Source organism: Salmo salar, chromosome 09 (genome assembly GCF_965601325.2).
Source record: "Salmo salar chromosome 09, fSalSal1, whole genome shotgun sequence".
Taxonomy (NCBI): domain Eukaryota; kingdom Metazoa; phylum Chordata; class Actinopteri; order Salmoniformes; family Salmonidae; genus Salmo; species Salmo salar.
The window spans coordinates 30144471-30170523 of NC_138299.1; the positions used below are offsets into that span (position 1 = coordinate 30144471).

At 43.2% G+C, this 26053-nt stretch overlaps 1 protein-coding gene across 1 annotated transcript in view; it reads left to right on the plus strand.

Annotated features, from left to right (window-relative positions):
* Window positions 1-4540: 4540 nt before the first annotated feature.
* LOC106611164 (protein Daple) overlaps window positions 4541-26053 on the plus strand; it is a 96905-nt gene continuing 75392 nt past the window's right edge. Inside the window, exons 1-3 of the mRNA XM_082955707.1 lie at window positions 4541-4961; window positions 9265-9365; window positions 15107-15215. Of these exons, the coding sequence (XP_082811833.1) occupies window positions 4902-4961; window positions 9265-9365; window positions 15107-15215 (270 nt within the window). The 5' untranslated portion in view covers window positions 4541-4901. The remainder of the gene's footprint in view (window positions 4962-9264; window positions 9366-15106; window positions 15216-26053) is intronic.

The window sequence follows — 26053 nt, forward strand, 5'->3', positions numbered from 1 at the left end:
ACAATTGGTAACACACTACGCCGTGAAGGACTGAAATCCTGCAGCGCCCGCAAGGTCCCCTGCTCAAGAAAGCACATATACATGCCCATCTGAAGTTTGCCAATGAACATCTGAATGATTCAAAGGACAATTGGGTGAAAGTGTTGTGGTCAGATGAGACCAAAATGGAGCTCTTTGGCATCAACTCAACTTGCCGTGTTTGGAGGAGGAGGAATGCTGCCTATGACCCCAAGAACACCATCCCCACCATCAAACATGGAGATGGAAACATTATGCTTTGGGGGTGTTTTTCTGCTAAGGGGACAGGACAACTTCACCGCATCAAAGGGACGATGGACGGGGCCATGTACCGTCAAATCCTGGGTGAGAACCTCCTTCCCTCAATCAGGGCATTGAAAATGGGTCGTGGATGAGTATTCCAGCATGACAATGACCCAAAACACATGGCCAAGGCAACAAAGAAGTGGCTCAAGAAGAAGCACATTAATGTCCTGGAGTGGCCTAGCCAGTCTCCAGACCTTAATCCCATAGAAAATCTGTGGAGGGAGCTGAAGGTTCGAGTTGCCAAACGTCAGCCTCGAAACCTTAATGATTTGGAGAAGATCAGCAAAGAGGAGTGTGACAAAATCCCTCCTGAGATGTGTGCAAACCTGGTGGCCAACTACAAGAAACATCTGACCTCTGTGATTGACAACAAGGGTTTTGCCACCAAGTACTAAGTCATGTTTTTCAGAGGGGTCAAATACTTATTTCCCTCATTAAAATGCAAATCATTTTATAACATTTTTGACATGCGTTTTTCTGGATTTTTTTGTTGTTATTCTGTCTCTCACTGTTCAAATAAACCTATCATTAAAATTATAGACTGATCATTTCATTGTCATTGGGCAAACGTACAAAATCAGCAGGGGATCAAATACTTTTTTCCCCTCACTGTATGGATTCATGTAGTAACCAAAAAAGTGTTAAACAAATCAAAATACCTTTGGTCTTGATGAAAGCTCTGCACACTTTTGGCATTCTCTCAACCAGCTTCACCTGGAATGCTTTTCCAACAGTCTTGAAGGAGTTCCCACATATGCTGAGCACTTGTTGACTGCTTTTTCTTCACTCTGCGGTCCAAATCATCCCAATCCATCTCAATGGGGTTGAGGTCGGGTGACTGTGGAGGCCAGGTCATCTGATGCAGCACCCCATCTCTCTTTCTTGGACAAATAGCCCTTACACAGCCTGGAGGTGGTAGTCATGCTGGTTAAGTGTGCCTTGAATTCTAAATAACTCACAGACAGTGTCACCAGCAAAGCACCCCCACATCATCACACCTCCTCCTCCATGCTTCACGGTGAGAACCACACATGCGGAGATCATCGGTTCACCTTTTCTGCGTCTCACAATGACACAGCGGTTGGAACCAAAAATCTCAAATTTGGACTCATCAGACCAAAGGACAGATTTCCACCGGTCTAATGTCCATTGCTTGTGTTTCTTGGCCCAAACAAGTCTCTTCTTCTTATTGGTGTCCTTTAGTAGTGGTTTCTTTGCAGCAATTTGACCTGATTCACGCAGTCTCCTCTGAACAGTTGATGGTGAGATGTGTCTGTTACATGAGCTCTGAAGCATTTGTTTGGGCTTCAATCTGAGGTGCAGCTAACTCTAATTAATTTATCCTCTGCAGCAGAGGTAACTCTGGGTCTTCCGTTCCTGTGGCGGTCCTCATGAGAGAAAGTTTCTTCATAGCGCTTGATGATTTTTACAACTGCACAAACTGACCTTCATGTCTTAAAGTAGTGGACTGTCGTTTCTATATATATATATAAAGGAGTGGTTCTGCAGGTGGTGACCACAGACCACTTCTCAGTTCCTATGCTTCCTGGCTGATGTTTTGGTCACTTTTGAATGCTGGCGGTGCTTTCACTCTAGTGGTAGCATGAGACGGAGTCTACAACCCACACAAGTGGCTCAGGTAGTGCAGCTCATCCAGGATGGCACATCAATGCGAGCTGTGGCAAGAAGGTTTGCTGTGTCTGTCAGTGTAGTGTCCAGAGCATGGAGGCGCTACCAGGAGACAGGTCAGTACATCAGGAGACGTGGAGGAGGCCGTAGGAGGGCAACAACCCAGCAGCAGGACCGCTACCTCCGCCTTTGTGCAAGGAGGAGCACTGCCAGAGCCCTGCAAAATGACCTCCAGCAGGCCACAAATGTGCATGTGTCTGCTCAAACGGTCACAAACAGACTCCATGAGGGTGGTATGAGGGCCCGACATCCACAGGTGGGGGTTGTGCTTACAGCCCAACACTGTGCAGGACGTTTGGCATTTGCCAGAGAACACCAAGATTGGCAAATTCGCCACTGGCGCCCTGTGCGCTTCACAGATGAAAGCAGGTTCACACTGAGCACATGTGACAGACGTGACAGAGTCTGGAGACGCCGTGGAGAACGTTCTGCTGCCTGCAACATCCTCCAGCATGACCGGTTTGGCGGTGGGTCAGTCATGGTGTGGGGTGGCATTTCTTTGGGGGGCCGCACAGCCCTCCATGTGCTCGCCAGAGGTAGCCTGACTGCCATTAGGTACCGAGATGAGATCCTCAGACCCCTTGTGAGACCATATGCTGGTGCGGTTGGCCCTGGGTTCCTCCTAATGCAAGACAATGCTAGACCTTATGTGGCTGGAGTGTGTCAGCAGTTCCTGCAAGAGGAAGGCATTGATGCTATGGACTGGCCTGCCCGTTCCCCAGACCTGAATCCAATTGAGCACATCTGGGACATCATGTCTCGCTCCATCCACCAACGCCACGTTGCACCACAGACTGTCCAGGAGTTGGCGGATGCTTTAGTCCAGATCTGGGAGGAGATCCCTCAGGAGACCATCCGCCACCTCATCAGGAGCATGCCCAGGCATTGTAGGGAGGTCATACAGGCACGTGGAGGCCACACACACTACTGAGCCTCATTTTGACTTGTTTTAAGGACATTACATCAAAGTTGGATCAGCCTGTAGTGTGGTTTTCCACTTTAATTTTGAGTGTGACTCCAAATCCAGACCTCCATGGGTTGATAAATTGGATTTCCATTGATTATTTTTGTGTGATCTTGTTGTCAGCACATTCAACTATGTAAACAAAAAAGTATTTAATAAGATTATTTCATTCATTCAGATCTAGGATGTGTTATTTTAGTGTTCCCTTTATTTTTTTGAGCAGTGTATATTGATTTAAACACTTTTTATGTTACTACATGATTCCAAATGTATTATTTCATAGTTTGATGTCTTCACTATTATTCTACAATGTAGAAAATAGTAAAAATAAAGAAAAACCCTTGAATGAGTAGGTGTGTCGAAATGTTTGACTGGTACTGTGTGTGTGTGTGTGTGTGTGTGTGTGTGTGTGTGTATAATAAAATATAATGAAACAAAAATGTAAATAAGTGAAAAAAAGAAAAAGTCACGTACCTCCGTGGTTTAATACATTGTGAGAACTGCATTAAATAATGTGAGTGTAAAAGCGCAACTCTTTTCCTTGTTTTCTATTTGATTGTCTATTGATAACACTGACTGCTTCCCAAGTGGCACAACTTCTACTAAACTACATTTACATTTTACATTTAGTCATTTAGCAGACGCTCTTATCCAGAGCGACTTACAGTAGTGAATACATACATTTAATTTCATGCATTTTGTTTTTGTACTGGCCCCCCGTGGGAATCGAACCCACAACCCTGGCGTTGCACACACCATGCTGACGTTGCAAACACCATGCTCTACCAACTGAGCCACAGGGAAAACTAGCTGACATGTTAACCTCTGGACAGTTGGGGCAACAGTGAGATGCACCATGGACACTACATGAAAGTATAGCAGCAGTGCTTCCAATTGGATTCTGGTAGGTTGACTAAATTATGGTTTTATGTACTCACACAATTCATTTTTTCTTCTGTACAGTCCAATATGTTTATCCCCTTATGCAAGGTCCCATTCTGCTATTTTACCACATATGTGTTCCATTTTGAAAATGTTTTTCCTAAAATATGTCTGGGAAAGAATGAACATTTTTACAGTATGTTTTGTCACCTTTATGGAATCAAAAGTCTTGTGTACCCTTCATTTATTATTTTGCTGCTGTGATGAGTGTGATACACCTACATTTTTGGAAATGTATGACACCAAATTTCTACCAGAACCTCTGCTTGACATATTCTCAATAGGGACACACTCAATAGGGAGGGACACACTCTTCAGGGATTTTCGTAGCAGGTTAGGAGAACATTTTCTAACCTTAACCTCAGGCTCCTAGCCTGCTACGAAAAAGTCACCTCAGTACCAAAGTGTAATGAAAATAGTGTTTCCCATTCTCAATAGCCAATAACTGCAGTTTTTGGTTCTGGACAGTGGAGAGTACTCTTGGGCAATTTAAAATATTTCATGTTTTGTTCAGTTTTCTGGGGTTGTGGATTGGCTGTTATTTGTTTGGGGTCGTATACCGTATTTGATTGGCTATCCATGCTGTCACTGAAGTGCGCTATTCATAGTTAGATGGTTGGATGATGCGCCCACTAGTGAGGTTTTGCTGTGTGTGAAACAAGTGTTGATGCAAGTGTGAACGCGTTTACTTCGGTCTGCTTTTATTACTGTTTAAGATTAACTCGGAAAACGCCATCTACATTTTGAAAGACTGTGACATGCACAGCATTTTTTCGGTCATGGGAAACTATATATTGCCGTGATGATTTGTTATGGGTAGAGCCCCAACAACGTGCGGTTTATCTTCGATGTCTCACGGCATTGTTCCGTCTTGACCAGGCAACCAAGGTCCCTTGAAGAATAATGACTTACTGCGAACGTTTGGGCGGTGACCACTAATTTTCGGATTTAAAAACTGGGAGGAATTGTGAAGTTTCTCAAAATGGATATTACAGTGTCAGAGTTGATGGAAAACTTCATGGATACCCCGCTTGTGGTGTGGGTAAGTAGCCTAGACTAAATGTAGTACACTCGGAGCAAGTGATCCATGGCTGAGAATAATTCCGCTGTGTTGGTGTGTCTTAGTAACCTACTGTTAGCCAATGTATTACATTTTGAACTGGTCCATCTCCTAAACCAGTCCTGGTGATATGTTTCACTTGTTCGTTTTTCTGTTTCTCACATACAGTAGCAGAGTAAGTGACTCTATTGAAGGGATGCAATACCATTATTCCACGAGAAATTCCGTCATATGGTGGTGGAAAACGCTGTTTCAGGCACTGCTCCAGAATCTCCCATTTCAATTGGGTTGAGTTCTGGTGACTGACACACACACTTTAAACACCCTATCCTCGTTTGAGACCCCTCTTTCAAAGTCTATAGATAGATCTTCTAGTCATGGCAGCCAAAATAATGAGCGACTGGGCATTTTTATACATGACCCTAAGCATGATTGGACATGAATTGCTTAATTAAGTAACAACACCTGTGGAAACAACTGCTTTCAATATACAGTACCAGTCAAGTTTGGACACCTCATTCCAGTTTTTTTTTTTTAATTTTTACTATTTTCTACATTGTAGAATAATAGTGAAGACATCAACTATGAAATAATGCATATGGAACCGTGTATAACCAAAAAAGTGTTTAACAAATCAAAATATCTTTATATTTGAGATTTTTCAAGGTAGCCAACCTTTGCTTTGATGACAGCTTTGCACACTCTTGGCACTCTCTCAACCAGCTTCATGAGGTAGTCACCTGGAATGCATTTCAATTAAGAGGTGTACCTTGTTAAAAGTACATTTGTGGAATTTCTTTCCTCAATGCGTTTGAGGCAATCAGTTGTGTTGTGACAAGGTAGGGTTTGTATACAGAAGATAGCCCTATCTGGTTAAAGAGCAAGTCCATTTTGTGGCAAGAACAGCTCAAATAAATTTAGAAACGACAGTCCATTACTTTAAGACATGAAGGTCAGTCAGTTTGTGCAGTTGCAAAAACCATCAAGCGCCATGATGAAACTGGCTCTCATGAGAACCGCCACAGGAACAGAAGACCCATAGTTACCTCTGCTGCAGAGGATGAATTCATTAGAGTTAACTGCACCTCAGATTGCAGCCCAAATATGCTTCACAGAGTTCAAGTAACCGACACATCTCAACAGTCTGTCTTTCGGTCTGATGAGTCCAAATTTGAGATTTTTGGTTCCAACCGCCATGTCTTTGTGAGACGTGGAGTAGGTGAACTGATGTTTTCTGCATGTGTAGTTCTCACCATGAAGCATGGAGGAGGTGCTGTGGGGGTGCTTTGCTGGTGACACTGTCGGTGATTTATTTAGAATTCAAGGCACACTTAACCAGCATGGCTACCACCTCCAGGCTGTGTAAGGGCTATTTGTCCAAGAAGGAGAGTGATGGAGTGCTGCATCAGATGACCTGGCCTCCACAATCCCCCAATCTCAATGAAATTGAGATGGTTTGGGATGAGTTGGACCGCAGTGAAGGAAAAGAAGCCAACAAGTGCTCAGCATATGTGGGAACTCCTTCAAGACTGTTGTAAAAACCAGGTGAAGCTGGTTGAGAGAATGCCAAGAGTGTGCAAAGCTGTCAAGGCAAAGGGTGGCTACTTTGAAGAATATAAAAAATGGTTAATTACTTGTTAGATATTACTGCATGGTCGGAACTAGAAGCACAAGCATTTCGCTACACTCGCATTAACATCTGCTAACCATGTGCATGTGACAACTAAATTTGATTTGATAAAATATGTTTGTATTTAACACTGGTTACTACATGATTCCATATGTGTTATTTCACAGTTTTGATGTCTTCACTATTATTCTACTATGTAGAAATTAAGAAAAACCCTTGAATGAGTAGGTGTGTCTGAACTTTTGACTGGTAAGCAACGTGAATACATGGCATGGCCACATGAAGCAACGTGGATACATGGCACGGCCACGTGGATACATGGCATGACAGACAATGGTAGGCGTGTTGGCTACGGCACATAGGGTTACACTGTGCCACCAGGCTATGGCTAAAGCACATTCAGTAGAGCACCAGGCTATGGCACCAGGCTATGGCTAAAGCACATGTATGACAGTCAACGACTACAGTACAATACACCATGGCACCAAGCTATGCTTTTTGCACATATAGTATGGCACCAGGCTATGGTGGGAGAGTGCATCATTTGAGTAGACTAGTGTAATGGCAGGCCTACAGCATCATTTGAAAGGCCCAGGGTAATGGCAGCAGGTGGGAGTCAGGGAAACCTGCTGTACCTGCAGTACTTCCCCTGGCTGGACCCTCCTGTTTGGCCAGTCAACTGGACTGGCGGCTGCTTTTTCCTCTCTAACTTGCTCTCCTATGGTCTTTGTTCTCTCACTGGGCTCTGGCATCCTTTCTGCTAGCCCTGACCCACCTTAGACTGATAACAGCAGATTCCGGGGCGGCAGGTAGCATAGCAGTTAAAAGCGTGGGCCAGTAACCAAAAGGTTGCTGGTTTAAACTAGTGATGCACCGATGTGACATTTTTGGTCAATAATGATATTTTAAATTTTAGCGGCCTTTTAAGCATTCTAGTACAGTTAAATAGTTCAAACACACAGACGCAGCGGTCTAAGGCACTGCATCTCCGTGCAAGAGGCACCACTACAGTCCCTGGTTCGAATCCAGGCTGTATCACATCCAGCCATGATTAGGAGTCCTGTAGGGCGGTGCACAATTGGCCGGGGTAGGCCGTCATTTTAAATAAGATTTTGTTCTTAATGGACTTGCCTAGTTGAAAGGTTACACACCCCACTGACCAACAGTTATTTTGTCGGCATTTACATATGTCCCCATTTCCAGTAAAACATAATCAAAACCTATTTCTTTCACTTACTTGCTGTGCTGTTTCGTTATTCGTTTGTTCAGTCGTTTCATTCTCAACCAGGATTTCATCATACATGTCAAGCAGTAAAGTTTCAGCTCTGTCTGTCCGTGGCGCCTCTTCCTCGGTGCGCACTGTCACTGTGTCCGTTTCCATCTTGTCCAGCTGTGTGTGTGTAACATTTCACGTAAACCCTGTTTCTTGTCTGCATCGAAGTAGCGGTCCTTGTATCTAGCATCGAGCATGGTGGCGACACAGTAAAGGGAGAATGCCCCTGAATCACTTGTTCAGTCTGTGGGCAGTTCTGTTGAGCAGGCGTTTCAATGCCATGACAGAGGGTATCACGTCTGCTGCAGACGAAGTTGATGAGCTTATTTCTCCAGTCAGTTGTTCGAATGGAGCTAGCTAGTGTGTTCATGTTTCAAACATGTTCTCAAATGCCATTGAAATGGCAGTAGCGGTATGGCAACCAACACATTCATGAGCATGAAATACTACTTTCCTTAGTACGAAATCCTCGAAGACCCACTGCTGTCAGACTTGGCATGCTCATGGGGCTGATATCGCTGGTCCAAATGTCAGTCATGAAGCTGATAGCAGTGACGCTATTACTGTGTAACTCCGGAAGGGCAACATCTGAAAAATAGCGCACTTGGTAGTGTGTACTGGTGCTCGACCAGTAGGCGAAAGCCAACATCACCCACGACAGAGAATGGTTGATTGTCATGGGCAATGAATTCCATTATCTTGGCGTTAATGGATTTCACCTTTTGAGTTGTCTTGCTGAAATTTTCTTACTCTTTCAAATGACTGCTCGACTTGTTGACTGCTCAATCCACACAGCAGACATTGTGGGCTAGGTTAGGAATGCTGTGTTGCACGTGTAGTGCTACATTTTATGTGGTGTCACTACGTCATGTACCTACGTTATATAGGTATGCACGTCAGCTTTGACATCAGTTTTGCACATCTCCGTTAAACTAGACATCGTGCCGATGTTGGCATTTTTAGCTAATATCGTCCAATTCCGATATGCTCACAGATATATCGTGCATCCCGAGTTCAAACCCCCGAGCCAGCAAAGGAATTAACCCCCAACAAGAACTGCTCCCTGGGCGACGATGACATGGATGTCGATTTAAGGCAACATCCCGCACCGCTCTGATTCGGAGGTGTTGAGTTAAATGCGGAAGACACATTTGGGTTGAATGCATTCAGTTGTGCAACTGACTAGGTGTCCCCTTTCCCACCTACAGTACCTCGTGGCTCCTATATCTACAGTCTAAATATCTTTACATGCTCAGTCTTAGACATATAGAGAGTATTGAACTTGCATTGATGGCTGTCAGAGCAGGAAATGTGACCCATCTCTTCATAGCTGAGCTCTTAGTAATCCATTCCTGTCTTCCCTCTCTCCTCCCTCTCTGCAGGTGAAGACCTTTGGACCACTGGGCTCTGGCTCAGAGGACAAGCTCTCCATGTTCATGGATCTGGTGGATGGGGTCTTCCTGCACAAAATCATGACACACATGTGAGTGTGTGGCCTCAATCTACCTCCTTTCGTAACCACATCCTGGCATGGATTCCCCTGTTATCTGACTGTTCAGAAACCTTCCTCATGCCTTCATGGCTCACTGACTGGACTCTCACTCTCTTTTATCTCCTTTCCTGCCCCTCATGAGTCAATGTGATCATAGTCTCTCTTTCTCTCTGTCTCTCTCTGTGTCTGTCTGTGCCTCTCTTGCTCTAGAACTCATTTTCCCCACGGGCCACATTTGGTCTTCAACGAGGTCCGGAAGGCTGAACTGAAAATTGGCAAAATATCTATCTTTTATTTTTATTTTTTTGTATTCTTTTTTTTTATGCTCCCTGACTGTCTACTGATTTAGTAGTGAGCTGGATGGTCAAGAAACTGTGATGGAAGAAAATGTGTTGACATTTTTATGAAAACGAAGCTGTTTAGAAATGATAATGGACTTATATTCATACTATAACTCCACTATCATTTCTACCAGTGGTGGAAAAAGTACCTAATTTTCATACTAGAGTAAAAGTAAAGATACCTTAATAGAAAATGTCTCAAGTAAAAGTGAAAGTTACCCAGTAAAATCCTACTGGAGTCAAAATAAAAAAGTATTTGGTTTTAAATATACTTAAGTATCAAAAGTAAAAGTATAAATCATTTGAAATTCCTTATATTAAGCAAACTAGACAACTTTTTTTTTTTTTACATTTAGGATAGCCAAGGGCACACCCCAACATTCAGACATCATTACAAACAAAGCATTTGTGTTTACTGAGTCTGCCAGATCAGATGCAGTAAGGATGACCAGGGATTTTCTCTTTAAGTGTGTGAATTAGACAATTTTCCTGTCCTGCTAAGCATTCAAAATGTAACGAGTACTTTTGGGTGTCAGGGAAAATATATGGAGTAGCAAGTATATTATTTTCCTTAGGAATGTAGTGGAGTAAAAGTGGTCAAAAATATAAATAGTGAAGTAGAGACCCCCAAAAAATACTTAAGTAGTACTTTAAAGTATTTTTACAACACTGATTTTTACAGTTTATTTGTTTTTTGTCATTTTTAAGTATATTGATTTAGTTTCTGTCTGTTTGGTTAGGACTAGGAGGCCCTCTCACAGTGTCACAACTCTTGAGCTCAGAGATGAATTGTCTGTCTACTGAAAACAGGGAACACAACCATCTCACTGCTGGGGGAAATGTATTTGAATATATTGAAGTATGTATTCTTTTTCACATAATGATTATGATAGAGAGTTTGCTCTGACACCGAAATGGCTGCTTTTCTGGCAAAACGACTGTCCAGACATTGTCCGACAAAATGATATGGCTCAGGCTTTCTCTAAACCCGTCACAAGTCTCAGGATTTTGAACCACATCCTGTGCTCTGTAACTTCAAAGGGTAGCTATGTATGCCTACTCTGAATTGCAGGCTGAGCCTGTGCAGTCAGTGAACATTCACACTTTGTGTAAAAACTCCCTGTAATGCTGTGACTGTGTCATAGAAGCTTAATTCAACCTGTGAAAAAGTAAATCCAGAAGGTCTGACTCGACTGTTCTCTGGAACTATTGCGTTGAACAACTTGACAGACGTCTTGTTTCCCATTTGACGTCTTGAAGTGCAGGTGTGTGTGTGTTGTTCGGTCTGCTTCCATCACATAAACCAAGTTCTTTAGTGTTGACACTCTTTACTTTATTGACATACTTCAAAGTAATCAAGTTCAACAGTTCTATTCCAATTATGTGCTCATTTGTTTAGTTTGACTAATTCAAGTAATGGTTTCTGACATGGGCTACCACTTCTCTCTATTTTAATTACTCTTCTCTTTCCCTCATTCTCTTCTCATGCCTAGTGTCTGTCCCTTTGTGTTGCTCCCAGCTGTGCTAACTGGACAGGCCCCCTCAATTGTCTCAAGGCTTAAAAATCCTTATTTAACCTATGTGCTCCCCTTCATCTACACTGATTTGAAGTGGATTTACAAGTGACATCAATAAGGGATCATAGACTGACCAGGTGAAAGCTGTCATGGAAAGAGCAGCGGTGACAATGTTTTTAACGCTCAGTGTATAACCTAGTTCCCCTCTGGTCTCTGGCGAACGCACACAGGTGTCTGAGCTGTTTACATTAAACCTATTCCACAGATGAGTGGAGAGCTGGAATCCTCAAGGCCAGCATTTCCAGCAGCAGAACTCACTCCACACACACACAGCCCCTCTGCCTATTCTCATTACCCACCAGACCTCATCAGACTCCATAATCAGCCACAGGGCTATTGCTATAGCCTGCCCTACTGCATGGCAACATGCAAGCTTATGGATTTCCTATGTGTATACAGACCTATGTGTACCAATGTTCTCAGCTTTTTTGTATGTGGTTAAAGACCCTTCTGACTCTTCCAGATACATTCTATTCGTCATGGGAATGTTTCTCCACTACTCAAGCATGCTTTGGGCCTGTATTCTAGTATTGTTGATATAGGATCAGCTTTACCTTCTAGATAATACATAAGATTAGATTGACAGGGGAGCACTGAACCTAGATCAGCCCTCCAACTCTGAGGGGCGTTTTGGATACAGACCTTGCGCTGCTTTCCCAGCTGCCCAGTGGGAACTGGAAATGGGCATGGGTCATGTCAGAGAAGGCTGTAAAGGTAGAACTAAAGGCAAGCGGTACACAAGTTGACCTGAATAAAAAAAAACTGTTCCTTGTTTTTAAACTAAAGCCCTTTCAGAGACATACTGGAATACTGGGCCAAGCTTGGCAGTATTTGCATGGTGTGCCCACAAAACATATGTAAATGAGGTTGGCACAAACAACGCCTATCCAGAGAAGGCCCTCAATGCAGCCTAGCCTAGCCAGGAACCGGGGCTCCGTCTGAAATGGACCCTTCTGGTCAAACGTTTTACACTATATACAGTGCATTTGGAAAGTATTCAGACCCCTTCCCTTTTTCCACATTTTGTTACGTTACAGCCTTATTCTAAATTTGACAAAGTGAAAACAGGTAAAATGTATTAAATATAAAAAACAGGAACCTTAATTACATAAGTATTCAGACCCTTTGCTATGAGACTTGAAATTGAGCTCCGGTGCATCCTGTTTCCATTGAAGATCCTTGATGTTTCTACAACTTCATTGGAGTCCACCTGCGGTAAATGTAATTGATTGGACATGATTTGGAATGGCTCACACCTGTCTATACAAAGTCCCACAGTTGACAGTGCATGTCCGAGCAAAAACCAAGCCGTAAGGTTGAAGGTTTTGTCCGTAGAGCTCCGAGACAGGATTGTGTCAAGGCACAGATCTGGGGAATGGTATCAAAAAATGTCTTCAGCATTGAAGGTCCCCAAAAACACAGTGGCCTCCATTCTTAAATAGAAGTTTGGAACTGCCAAGACTCTTCCTAGAGCTGGCCGCTCGGCCAAACCGAGCAATCGGGGAGAAGGGTCTTGATCAGGGAGGTGACCAAGAACCCAATGGTCACTCTGACAGAGCTCCAGAGTTCCTCTGTGGAGATGGTAGAACCTTCCAAAAGGACAACCATCTCTGCAGCATTCCACTAATCAGGCCAAATTAGGGTAATGGCCAGATGGAAGCCACTCCTCAGAAAATACCCATGACAGCCCGCTTGGGGTTTGCCAGAAAATACCCATGACAGCCCGCTTGGGGTTTGCCAGAAAATACCCATGACAGCCCGCTTGGGGTTTGCCAGAAAATACCCATGACAGCCAGCTTGGGGTTTGCCAAAAATCACCTAAGGGACTCTGACCATGAGAAGCAAAGGTTGAACTCTGTGGCCTGAATGCCAAGTGTCACGTCTGGAGGAAACCTGGCACCATCCCTACGGTGAAGCATGGTGGTGGTGGCAGCATCATGATGTGGGGATGTTTTTCAGCGGCAGGGATTGGGAGACTAGTCAGGATCGAAGCAAAAATGAACGGAGCAAAGTACAGAGAGCTCTTTGATGAAAACCTGCTTCCCAGTGCTTAGGATCTGACTGGGAAGATGGTTCACTTTCAGCAGGACAATAACCCTAAGCACACAGCCAAGACCACGCAGGAGTGGCTTCAGGACAAGTCTCTGAATGTCCTTGAGTGGCCCAGCCAGAGACCGGACTCGAACCCGATCAAACATCTCTGGAGAGACCTGAAAATAGCTGTGCAGCAACGCTCCCCGTTCAACCTGACAGAGCTTGAGAGGATCTGCAGAGAAGAATGGGAGTAACTCCCCAAATACAGGTGTGCTAAGTTTGTAGTGTCATACCCAAGAAGACTCAAGGCTGTAATCACTGCCAAAGGTGCTTCAACAAAACAATTTCATTCATTTTCGAGTAAGGCTGTAACACAACAACATTTTAAAGTCAAGTCAATGTATTTTAAATGTTTGGCTTTGAGGGTTGAACCCTCTCCTGTGGGGGACCCTGATGTGTATTTCCAGATTGTGTAGGTTAACAATGCCATTCCTAAAAGCCATGTGCATTAATAATTATTATTATTAAGTTTCAATAAAACAATTGGGTATTCTTGGCCTCCTAATCATGTCTGTTAGAGCTGGGCGATATGGACAAATCTATATTGTGATAAATTGCCTGAATTGATGCGATAATGATAAATAGAACGGTATGTTTAACGTTAATGTGCACCACTTTTTTAGTGATCCTTTAAACTACTGCTACTAGTTTGATGGTTGTAGCCATCAATTGTCCCATTAACAAATCACCCATATTAGCAAATGTATTTAATGTATAACTTTTCTGTTGTATAGGCCACATAACGTTCGTTGCGTTATCAGCAAAATGGCTGCAATAAGTGATTGGCAGTGGTGGAAAAAGTACTCAATTTGTCATACTTGAGTAAAAGTAAAGATACCTTAGTAGAAAATGACTCAAGTGAAAGTCTCCCAGTAAAATACTACTTGAGTAAAAGTATTTCATTTTAAATATACTTAAGTATCAAATGTAATTGATAAAATACTTATATCAACAGTTAAAGTATAAATCATTTGAAATTCCTTATTAAGCAAACCAGATGGCATCATTTTGTTACATTTTTTACGGCTAGCCAGGGGCACGCTCCAACACTCAGACCTCATTTACAAACGAAGCATGTGTTTAGTGAGTCCACCAGATCAGAGGCTGTAGGGATGACCAGGGATGTTGTTTTGATAAGTGTGTGACTTAAACCATTTTATTGTCCTTCTAAGCATTCAAAATGTAACACGTACTTTTGGGTGTCAGGGAAAATGTATGGAGTAAAAAGTACATAATTCTTCTTTAGGAATGTAGTGAAGTAAAAGTTGTCAAATATTAATAGTAAAGTACAGATACCCCCAAAAAACGACTTAAGTAAAAATACTTGAAAGTACTACTTTAGTAGTTTTACACCACTGGTGGTCGGTGTCGATAATCGTCCCAGCTCTGTCAGCGTGTTCTTAATTAACTTCATATTATATATGCTGTTCCGCTCTAAAGTATAGCCTAATCCCTCAAAGTAATCTAGTATTTTCCTTTGTGTGGATATTTGATTAAAGGAACTCATTCACTGGAGTTGGTGCACATAAAAAGGAAGTCTTATAGCCTAGGAACCTATAGGATTATATACATAATAATGCCAGATGAAGCAGCTTTTGGGAGAAAATATGCATAGCTAAAATAATACTCAGTGAAAGAAAATGCTGTAGTTTTGTTTTTGAGGTTAAAAAAGTTGTTGGAAACTAGGTTGTCATGTAATTTCTTGTCTCGTCTTATCCAGAGACCCCAGCCCCACCAACCAGAGAGTGAATAAGAATGTGAACAATGATGTGAACCTACGAATCCAGAACCTCAACATTGTGATCAGGCACGTCAAGAACTACTACCAGGTGAGCCCAGTTCTGTCTATCCACTTCCTGTTCACTCACCTCACGCACGTTCCCTTTTTTCCTGATCGCTTTGAATGCTGCTCACCATATCAAACCGAAAATATAGCTGCTTACTCACTCACTTACACCTTGTCCACAGGTAGAGTCAGGAGGTGTGTGTGGTCTTGGTGATCAGACAGTGGTGTGTGTGTGTGTGCATCCTGATCATGGGGATTAGGCCTTGCTACTGAGGTGTGGTAGTTATCCCTGGAGGAATCTCTTTCTCTCCTTATTGTTTTGTCTGCTGTCCTTCCAGTGATATCTCGATTCTCAAACAACTACTAAAATCAATGTGTTTTAATGAGCGAAAATGTTGTGGTGTTGAAATGTTTGCAATATTTGTGGTGGGTAGGTCCGTCATTAATGAAAATTAACCTACATTAAATCTTTGCATAACCGAAAACAATGGTAGTCTGTTTTACTCATGACCTGTAATTAAAGTAATCTTGAAAAAGTGAAAGTGTGAGGAAAGGCCTTCTCTCTCAGAGATCATTATGGATCATGATTGCTAGTCCTCCCGAGGAAAGGCTTACACTTTCTGTCCACTGTAATTGAGTGGGTGAAATCCACTACACACACACGGTGAGGCAGAGAAGAGGGACCCATTGGTTCTTGGTTGACCTCTTTCAACAACATTCCTCCTTTGTCTCCTCGGTTTCCCAACTACACTGAACAAAAATGTTACTTCATTTAAGGAAAGCAGTCAATTGAAATAAATTAGGCCATAATCTATAGTTTTCACATGACTGGGAATACAGATATGCATCTGTTGGTCACAGATGCCTTTTAAAACAAAAAGTAGGATGTGGACCAGAAAAGCAGTCCTAATCTGGTATGAACACTATTTGTCTCAAGCAGCGCGACTGTGGCCTGTGGAATGTTGTCCCAAACCTCTTCAATGGCTGTACCAAGCTGATGGATATTGGCCGGAACTGGAACACGCTGTCGTACACGTCGCTCCAGAGCATCCCACGCATATCAAATCAAATCAAATGTATTTATATAGCCCTTCGTACATCAGCTGATATCTCAAAGTGCTGTACAGAAACCCAGCCTAAAACCCCAAACAGCAAGCAATGCATGTGAAAGAAGCACGGTGGCTAGGAAAAACTCCCTAGGAAAAACTCCCTAGAAAGGCCAAAAACCTAGGAAGAAACCTAGAGAGGAACCAGGCTATGAGGGGTGGCCAGTCCTCTTCTGGCTGTGCAGGGTGGATATTATAACAGAACATGGTCAAGATGTTAAAATGTTCATAAATGACCAGCATGTTCAAATAATAATAATAATAATAATAATCATAGTAGTTGTCGAGGGTGCAACAAGCACGTCCGGTGAGCAGGTCAGGGTTCCATAGCCGCAGGCAGAACAGTTGAAACTGGAGCAGCAGCATGGCCAGGTGGACTGGGGACAGCAAGGGGTCATCATACCAGGTAGTCCTGAGGCATGGTCCTAGGGCTCAGGTCCTCCGAGAGAAAGAGAGAATTAGAGAGAGCATATTTAAATTCACACAGGACACCGGATAAGACAAGAGAAATACTCCAGATGTAACAGACTGACCCTAGCCCCCCGACACATAAACTACTGCAGCATAAATACTAGAGGCTGAGACAGGAGGGATCAGAAGACACTGTGGCCCCATCCGATGATACCCCCGGACAGGGCCAAACAGGCAGGATATAACCCCACCCACTTTGCCAAAGCACAGCCCCCACACCACTAGAGGGATGTCTCCAACCACCAACTTACCGTCCTAAGACAAGGCCGAGTATAGCCCACAACGATCTCCGCCATGGCACAACCCAAGGGGGGGCGCCAGCCCAGACAGGAAGACCACGTCAGTGACTCAACCCACTCAAGTGACGCACCCCTCCCATGGACGGCATGGAAGAACACCAGTAAGCCAGTGACTCAGCCCCTGTAAAAGGGTTAGATGCAGAGAATCCCAGTGGAAAGAGGGGAACCGGCAAGGCAGAGACAGCAAGGGCGTTTCGTTGCTCCAGCCTTTCCGTTCACCTTCACACTCCTGGGCCAGACTATACTTAATCATAGGACCTACTGAAGAGATAAGTCTTCAGTAAAGACTTAAAGGTTGAGACTGAGTCTGCGTCTCTCACATTGGTAGGCAGACCATTCCATAAAAATGGAGCTCTATAGGAGAAAGCCCTACCTCCAGCCGTTTGCTTAGAAATTCTAGGGACAATTAGGAGGCCTGCGTCTTGTGACCGTAGCGTACGTGTAGGTATGTACGGCAGGACCAAATCGGAAAGATGGGTAGGAGCAAGCCCATGTAATGCTTTGTAGGTTAGCAGTAAAACCTTGAAATCAGCCCTTGCCTTAACAGGAAGCCAGTGTAGGGAGGCTAGCACTGGAGTAATATGATCACATTTTTTGGTTCTAGTCAGGATTCTAGCAGCCGTATTTAGCACTAACTGAAGTTTGTTTAGTGCTTTATCCGGGTAGCCGGAAAGTAGAGCATTGCAGTAGTCCAGCCTAGAAGTAACAAAAGCATGGATTAATTTTTCACACTTCCACATGATGTGGAAGTCCAGGGCTGGCGTGGTTACATGCTGTCAGCGGTTGTGAGGCCGGTTGGATGTACTGCCAAATACTTTGGACGTACTGCCAATAATATTGATAGAGAAATTAACATTAAGTTCTCTGGCAACAGCTCTGATGGACATTCCTGCAGTCAGCATGCCAATTGCACGCTCCCTCAACTTGAGACATCTGTGGCATTGTGTTGTGTGACACAACTGCACATTTTAGTGGCCTTTTATTGTCCCCAGCACAAGGTGCACCTGTGTAAGGATCATGTGGTTTTAATCAGCTTTTGATATGCCACACCTATCAGGTGGATGGATTATCTTGGCAAAGGAGAAATACTCACTAACAGGGATGTAAACAAAGTTGTATACACAATTTGAGAGAAGGTTTTTGTGCATATGGAACATTTTGGGGATCTTTTATTTCAGCTCATGAAACATGGGACCAACACTTTTCCCCCCCCCCCTGCTCGTTTCAATACTGGTGCATGATTATGGTCCATTCTAAATCAAAACAAACAAAACATCACATTATTTAGTATAGAGTACCAGTCAAAAGTTTGGACTCACCTACTCATTCCATTCTGTTTTTTACTTTTTTTTGTTTTACTATTTTCTACATTGTAAATAGTGAAGACATCAAAACTATGACATAACACACATGGAATCATGTAGTAACCAAAAAAAGGTTTAAATCAAAATATATTTTATATTTGAGTTTCTTCAAGGTAGCCACCCTTTGCCTTGATGACAGCTTTGCACACTCTTGGTATAAGTCACTCCAGTCCTGTACTGGCTCACGCTGTCCCTGGTACACTAACGGCTAATCTCCCCTCATTCAGGCGGGTGAGGACAAGGTTCTTGTTTTAACACCCATCACAGCCTCATCTGTGAGTGTGCTCGTGATGCATCTCTCCATAAGTTTCAGACGACTGATCTTAAATTGGTCCCAGTGGTGTCCTGTCCTCTACTCTGCCTGGTCTGCTTTCACACAAACTCCGTTATCTCCCTTTTGTTGATGCATTTCCACTGAGGATTTACCCCAGTGTTTTACCCTAAAGGCTCAGACTTTTCTAGGTGGTTCGGCACCCATGTTTCACTGCACCATGACTTTGGTGGACCTGCTCTGACTTGGAGCCAAGGCGAGGCAAAAGTGATGTTACCTGTTTTTGTGTTTACGCAGTTAGATAAAGCAGAGTAGAGGACAGAGCTCCAAGTGAACAGAAACAACCTCATTGACCTTTTAACCTCAGGTTCCCATTAACAATCATACGTCACACAGATCTGATTGTGCTTTACCATGATTCCATATTGACCCTGACATTGATTGATCTAGATGGATCTATGGCAATCAGCATACTACATAGCAAATTACCATCATGCAGCTCTCTGGTTGCAGGCCTCCTCTCTTCTGCCATCCCCTCATTTACCCCCTTAGGGTTCCTGTGTTAGTTCAGTGAGGTCTGGACAATGATCTGATCACACACATTTCCATTGAAAAGGAGTTATGACCACACAAGCGCATGCCCAGAAGGCCTGGGTAGATAAGAAATGGTCACTGCAGAATGGCCTTTTGTATGTGTGCCACCGTCTGAGAGAAACGGTTAGTGGCTGTGACAGGGAGTTACAGTTGCTAAGTAAAGTAATATAATGGCTGTGTCCCATATGGCACCCTATTCCCCCATAGTGCACTACTTTTGACCAGAGCCCTATGTAGGGAACAGTGTGCTATTTGGGATGCAGTTAGATCACTCTTCAGTTGTGAAGGATGTTGGTAGGAGGGCAGTATAATGACTAATCTCTCACCAACCTATCACTTCTCTATTGAGGTTGTTTGTTAACCAGAAATCTAAGGCACCAATCCTGTGTGTGCAGGTATGTGTGCATGTGTATTAGTCACATAGGACATTTATTTGATAATGAGCCTAGGTAGAGAGAAACCGAAAACTTTTCAGCTTTCACAGCTTCACCAAACCCAGTGTACGTCTGACATGCTTATAGAAAGCATGGCCTAGAAGGCAGTGTTACAATCCCTCACACCAACCCCTAACTATACACTACAAGTGGTGGTGACCTGGCAACTTGACCAAAAAGTAGTATCTTTCCCTTTCATCTAGACCCTATGCTGTTATAAATGCTTTAAGCTATGCACCGTAAGGATTGATAGTACGCTTAAAACACCAGTTTACAAGTTAAAAGGCCAGCCGTGTGTGTGCGTGTGTGTGCGTGTGTGTGTGTGTGTGTGTGTGTGTGTGTGTGTGTGTGTGTGTGTGTGTGTGTGTGTGTGTGTGTGTGTGTGTGTGGAATGAATGTGACCCTATTTGTGCGTGTGGCAAGGGGTGGGGTCCTCTTTGTGGCATCCCTTCCAGGATTAACAATAACTGCCAAATCTAATACATATACCAGCATAGGTTTAGACCTAAATTCAGGCTAAAGCCTGTCTCACATTTCCTTGCTTAAGCCACCCAGACTGGGCTGTTGGTGCCTCAATTCCATCCAGAAATGGGAGACAGGCATGTGAAGATATGATGATGACTTGCTCTTATCCCATTGAGCCCTATAGACAGTACACACTGTAAGTCAGACAGCAGGCAGGGCCCCTATTCATTCACAGGGATCATCTGTGTCTGTCACCCTGACTCACCCCTTCTATTCTCTCCCCAAATTAGATTAGCTCCAAAATTACACTCTGTGCTGCACCATAAAGTGTCCTACCAGAACACAGACAGTGGGAACACGGTGGCAGTGGCAGATTTCTTTGGTTCCCTCCTCATACTCACCCCAGCTATTGTCTGGAGAGTCAGGCAGTGCCCCCCTCACTGTAACATGACTCCATAATTTGACGTATCAAATCAAACTTTGTCACATGCGCAACAAGTGTAGACCTTACTGTGAAATTCTTACAAGCCCTTAACCAACAGCTCAGTTTAAGAAGAGTTAAAATATTTACCAAATAAAATAAATACAAATGATTAAAAGTAACACGAGGCTATATACGGGGGGTACCGGTACCGAGTCAGTGTCCAGGGTATTTAGTATTTTATTTGGATCCCCATTAGCTGTTGCAAAAGCAGCAGCTACTCTTCCTGGGGTCCACACAAAACATGAAACATAATACAGAATGACATAATACAGAACATCAATAGATAAGAGCTGCTCAAAGACAGAAATACATAAAAAAAATAATTAAGGCACATGTAGCCTACATCGACGCATACAAACTATCTAGGTCAAGCAGGGGAGAGGCGTTGTGCTGCAAGGTGTTGCTTTGTCTGTTTTTTTTAACCAGGTTTGATGTTTATTTGAGTAATGAGATGGAAGGATATTCCATGCAATAAGGGCTCTATATAATACTGTACGCTTTCTTGAATTTGTTCTGGATTTGGGGACTGAAAAGATGGTGGCATGTCTGGTTGGATAAGTCTATGTAAGTTGACTATGTTAACAATTTGGGATTTAACAATGTTTCTTATAAGAAGTAGTGATGCAGTCAGTCTCATCAACTCTTAGCCAAGAGAGACTGGCATGCATAGTATTTATATCAGCCCTCTGATTACAATGAAGGAAAAAACGTGCCGTGCCGTTCTGGGCTAGCTGCAGCTTGACTAAGTCTTTCCTTGCAGCACTGGACCGCAGCATTGGACCACACGACTGGACAATATCAAGATTAGACAAAACTAGAGCCGGCAGAACTTGCTTTTTGCAGTGTGGTGTCAAAAAAGCAGACCATCTCTTCATTACGGCCAGACCTCTCCCCATCTTTACAGCCATTGAACCTATATATGTTTGACCATCTAAAGTACCGCTAAGTAATTTAGTCTCCTGAACTTGTTCAACAGCCACACCATTCATTACCAGATTCAGCTGAGGTCTAGAACTTAAGGAATGATTTGTACCAAATAAACTCAGCAAAAAACGAAACGGCCCTTTTTCAGGACCCTGTCTTTCAAAGATAATTTGTAAAAATTCAAATAACTTCAGATCTTCATTGTAAAGGGTTTAAACACGGTTTCCCATTCTTTTTCAATGAACCATAAAAAAATGTATCAATATGCACCTGTGGAATGGTCGTTAAGACACTAACAGCTTACAGGCAATTAAGGTCACAGTTATGAAAACTTAGGACACTAAAGAGGCCTTTCTACTGACTGAAAAACACCAAATGAAAGATGCCCAGGGTCCTTGCTAATCTGCGTGAACGTGCCTTAGGCATGCTGTAAGGAGGCATGAGGACTGCAGATGTGGCCAGGGCAATAAATTGCAATGTCCGTACTGTGAGACGCCTAAGACGACGCTACAGGGAGACAGGACGGACAGCTGATCGTCCTCACAGTGGCAGACCATGTAACGACATCTGCACAGGATCGGTACATCCGAACATCACTCCTGCGGGACAGGTACAGGATGGCAACAACTGCCCGCGTTACACCAGGAACGCACAATCCCTCCATCAGTGCTCAGACGGTCCGCAATAGGCTGAGAAAGGCTGGACTGAGGGCTTGTAGGACTGTTGTAAGGCAGGTCCTCTCCAGACATCACCGGCAACAACGTAGCCTATGGGCACAAACCCACCGTTGCTGGACCAGACAGGACTGGCAAAAAGTGCTCTTCACTGACGAGTTGCGGTTTGTCTCACCAGGGGTGATGATCAGATTTGCATCTATCGTCGAAAGAATGAGCGTTACATCAAGGCCTGTACTCTGGAGCGGGATCGATTTGGAGGAGGGTCTGGGGCGGTGTGTCACAGCATCATCGGACTGAGCTTGTTGTCATTGCAGGCAATCTCAACGCTGTGCGTTACAGGGAAGACATCCTCCTCCCTCATGTGGTACCCTTCCTGCAGGCTCATCCTGACATGACCCTCTTGCATGACAATGCCACCAGCCATACTGCTCGTTCTGTGCGTGATTTCCTGCAAGACAGGAATGTCTGTTCTGCCAATGCCAGCGAAGACCCCGGATCTCAATCTCATGTCTGGGACCTGTTGGATCGGAGGGTGAGGGCTAGGGCCATTCCCCCCAGAAATGTCTGGGATCTTACAGGTGCCTTGGTGGAAGAGTGTGGTAACATCTCACAGCAAGAACTGGCAAATCTGGTGCAGTCCATGAGGAGGAGATGCACTGCAGTACTTAATGCAGCTGGTGGCCACACCAGATACTTACTGACTTTTGATTTTGACCCCCACTTTGTTCAGGGACACATTATTCCATTTCTGTTAGTCACATGTTTGTGGAACTTGTTCAGTTTGTCTCAGTTGTTGAATCTTGTTATGTTCATACAAATACTTACACATGAAGTTTGCTGAAAAATAAACGCAGTTGACAGTGAGGACATTTTTTGCTGAGTTTATATATCCCCTGTGCTGTGTGTAGGTTGGTGTATATGTTATGCTCATATCAACATGCAAATGGACCTACATATGGCACAGGCATACATATTTTGAAAACAGCCTAGCCAGCAAATGCATTAGGCAGATGGTTTTTGGCTTGTCTGGCTGTAGCTTGGCGCAGTATGGAGTGTCTTGCTCTGCATTGCAGCTGGGGTTGGGGCAGAGGGAGGGGCATCCCTGAGCTGGCCTCCTGGCTCTACACTACCTTCCTCTCCCCTTTTGTGCAGGTGCCCAAATGGCTTGCTTTCCCAGTTCCAAGCGGTGTTTAGTTTCTCAACCTGCTCACTAGCAAAACATCTGTAAAGCTCTAGAGACCAGGACAAGAGCCACTGGATTTTTTTCTACCTACCACACCCCTCTTTCCCTCTTCTTGCTCGCCTACCTCCTGAAGCCTGAATGTCTTCTCACCCAGAGTACAGGAAACCACCCTCCTGAGACTGCTGCTGTGGGAAACACAAAAACAAGGCCTTAGAGTTAGATTTTTTTTACATTCCTGTGTCGTAGATTACGAGTCCTAGTGTTTTGTTGACCATTCTGACGTTTGTCTGCGAGAGGGAGAATGCCTGACCGGCGTGGGATAAATCAGGGTCACACGGGGTGTTTCTTGGTTGTCTTAAATAAATCTACTTTCAAACAAAAGTATACACCTCACACCCATGGTTATGGTCTTACAAAAAAATTATTGAAATGTATTCAGTTTTGAGTCTCAATATTTAACTTTATATACATCAGACACATCATTTTAAATAATGTTGATTAACCCTTTAGACCACAATGGGCAACTTTAATTTACATTTGTTCTGTTTTATTTTTTTATTTTTTTTAGCTCACTTTGTTTAAGAGCACAACCTGTTAATGACACCACACTCATGCCAATAGGAGTAACTCATTTTGCCTTCCACTCAAAAAACCCTACAGTATTTAAATTGTAGTAAATTTGACTAAATTGCACCAAGTATAATTATACTCATAAATATTTACTTTTTTTGTATTATTATCCAAAATGTGACCAGAGGACAATATTTACGAAGTATTTCAAAACCCACACAAAGTAGACTATTTGACAACGATACTTACGTCTTTAACAACATAAAAATGCCAACTATTCAGAGACAATAAAAAATAAAAAATAACTACAGACGAGGCCTGACAAAACGTTGAAATAGTAGCCTACTCTTGACGACAATTCAGTGACTATAACAAGTATTAGAGACCGAGAGAAGATACACAACTGTTCAGAGACAAGATTTGTAGGACATTCATATTTCACACTGTCACTTTAGTGTTTGCATTTAGCCTACAACATGTCATGGAACTTCTGGAAGCTCGGCCTCATCCTGCAAAGTGGCACAGAACACGTAGAAACCTGCTTTGGGTGCTCTACACATCTCCCACTCCTTGCCCTGCATTCTCTCAGGATGCACACCCCACACCCTCTTTTGCCCTTCAAACTTCACCTGCGTTCCTATGAGTTACAACTCAGTCTCACGCCCTGGTGTCACTCTTGGTTCCCCTCTTCCTGCCAATGTAGTCATATGACAAAGTGAATTGCCACAAACCGGCTTGAAGAAAAAAAAAAAAAGGAATAACAAAAAATATTTAATAACTGAAGTGACCTATAAACAATGGTGAATGTAGTGTAAGTGAGTGGTTGCATGCATATATGTGATAATGAGGGGTGTTGAAAGGTGCCCAAACAAAACAGGCACAAAAAAATAAATGCCACAACCAAAATCAGTGTGTCTGCATGGAGAGAGTCTCTTCAATGAATGGGGAAGAGGTGTATTTATTTATTAGAGGTCGACCGATTAATCGGAATGGCCGATTTTAATTAGGGCCGAGTTCAAGTTTTTATAACAATCGGTAATTTTGGACACCGAATTACCAAAAAAAAAAAAAAAAAAAAAAAAAAGATATTTTAAAAAATACAAAAATGTTGAATTATTATTATTTATTAATTTTTTTACACCTTTATTTAACTAGGAAAGTCAGATTAAAAACACTTTCTTAATTTCAATGACGGTCTAGGAACAGGGGCCTTGTTCAGGGGCAGAACAGATTTTTACCTTGTCACCTCGGGGATTCATTTTTGCAACCTTCCGGGAACTAGTCCAACACTCTAACCACCTGCCTTACATTGCACTCCACGAGGAGCCTGCGTGGCAGGCTGACTACCTGTTACACGAGGGCAGCAAGAAGCCAAGGTAAGTTGCTAGCTAGCATTAAACTTATCTTATAAAAAACGATCAATCTTAATATAACCACTAGTTAAACTAGTGCATTTTGAAGAATTGCGAAGAGCTGCTGGCAAAACGCACGAAGGTGCGTTTTGTACCTCAACCCTGTGTAGTTATCTAACGTGTCCTGCGTTGCATATAATTGATGCGGTGCCTGTTAATTTCTCATCGAATCACAGCCTACTTCGACAAACGGGTGATGATTTAACAAGCGCATTTGCGAAAAATGCGCTGTCGTTGCACCAATGTACCTAACCATAAACATCAATGCCTTTCTTTAAAATCAATACACAAGTATATATTTTTAAACCTGCATATTTAGTTAATATTGCCTGCTAACATAAATTTGTGTCACTTCTCTTGCGTTCCGTGCAAGCAGTCAGGGTATATCCAGCAGTTTGGGCCGCCTGGCTCATTGCGAAGTCCATTTATTCCTAACAAAGGCCGTAACTAATTTGCCAGAATTTTACATAATATTGACATAATATTGACATAACATTGAAGGTTGTGCAATGTAACAGGAATATTTAGACTTAGGGATGCCACCCGTTAGATAAAATACGTAACGGTTCCGTAATTCACTGAAAGAATAAACGTGATAGTTTCCGGATTCGACCATATTAATGACCA